Source organism: Acyrthosiphon pisum, chromosome A2, assembly GCF_005508785.2.
Source record: "Acyrthosiphon pisum isolate AL4f chromosome A2, pea_aphid_22Mar2018_4r6ur, whole genome shotgun sequence".
In the NCBI taxonomy this organism is placed as follows: domain Eukaryota; kingdom Metazoa; phylum Arthropoda; class Insecta; order Hemiptera; family Aphididae; genus Acyrthosiphon; species Acyrthosiphon pisum.
Genome location: NC_042495.1, coordinates 29,306,360 through 29,307,714, shown reverse-complemented (window position 1 = coordinate 29,307,714; position 1,355 = coordinate 29,306,360). Strand labels below are relative to the sequence as shown.

General features: G+C 30.0%; 1 protein-coding gene across 1 annotated transcript in view; it reads right to left on the bottom strand.

Annotated features, from left to right (window-relative positions):
• LOC115034135 overlaps positions 1 to 267 on the bottom strand; it is a 5,676-nt gene extending 5,409 nt beyond the window's left edge. The window contains exon 1 of the mRNA XM_029489915.1: positions 191 to 267. Within this exon, the coding sequence (XP_029345775.1) occupies positions 191 to 267 (77 nt within the window). The remainder of the gene's footprint in view (positions 1 to 190) is intronic.
• Between the last annotated feature and the right edge of the window lie 1,088 nt (positions 268 to 1,355).

Genomic DNA, 1,355 nt, shown 5'->3' with positions numbered 1-1,355 from the left:
TTGCCAAAATTTGTTGGTAAACTTACCTATATTTATATAAATCGCTAAAAGGTTAGCATTACTCCATGTATGACGAAGCAGACATTTTTTCACACGAATGTATAAAATATAAATAACAAATGTAATACAATATAATATATTTACTAGTTTAAGGATTTATTAATCCCTTCTGCAACCTATCTGGTCATACGGAATCGCTCTCTGGGGTACCACTAAACCATCGAACACTAGAACCATACAAGCATTCCAAGCCATCTGCCTCCACATGATTGCTAAAGCCCCTTGGTACGTCACAAATGTTGCTCTTCATAATGACCTCCAAATCCCCACCATCAAACATACAGCTATCAAATATTATCTTCGCCTGCACTCCAATATGGAACATCACTCAAACCCCCTCATCGCTCAACTTCATACCAACGCTCTTTCAGACAACCCAGCCAGACGCCTCAATCGTGAATGACCCAGAGATCTTCTCAACGCACATTAAACTCAACGTGTTTATTACTATCTCTCCCTAAATTACCACCCACGTAGGAATTTCTAATGTGAAACTCCTACTCATTGTCTTTTTCTCACTGCCTCATTTTATATTCTTTCATTCACATTTACTTATTGTACCATTTTTGTATAGATTGTAAATTTTCACAAATAAACGACATTTAAAAAAAAAAAAAAAAAGGATTTATAATTTATACTATATACCTTTTAACTAATTAAAGTATAAAGTATGTTAGGTTAGTATGTAAATGATTGCTGGAAAAATAATTTATAAAATACAGACTTAGTTACTAAAGCATATTTTTATTGAGTATATTAAGTAGGTACTAGTTTATACTATTCAATTAATTAAAAATTAAATAACAAAGTCTAATTTCTTTTTTGTCTTAGTTATTTGATTTAGAACTTCTTCTGGAGTTACTATTATTTCTCGGTGAATATTTAATAATGCCAATCCATTTAATCTATTTTGACTCATTGTATTTCTTAAATAAGTCTTCAACCTACGAAGAGTTGAAAAGGACCGTTCAGCTGTACATGTTGTCACTGGCAATGTTACTAATATTTTAATTAATTTATAAACATTTGGAAATATTAAACTATCACAGACGTCTAAATACTCTAAAATGTTATTAGGTTTATTTATAGTTTTTAAAAAAGAATGCCACATTTTAACTTCTTCATAAACTTGTTTTATGTCTTCCAAATCTTCTTTATAAAACTCAGTGAGTTTTTCAACATCATTTATATTTATTTCATTTTCAAAATTTATAATACATTGAAATCCAGTAAAAATATGTTTATGGGTTTACAAACCGGTCTTCAATGCTTTGAAAAAATGTATCTAGGGAATG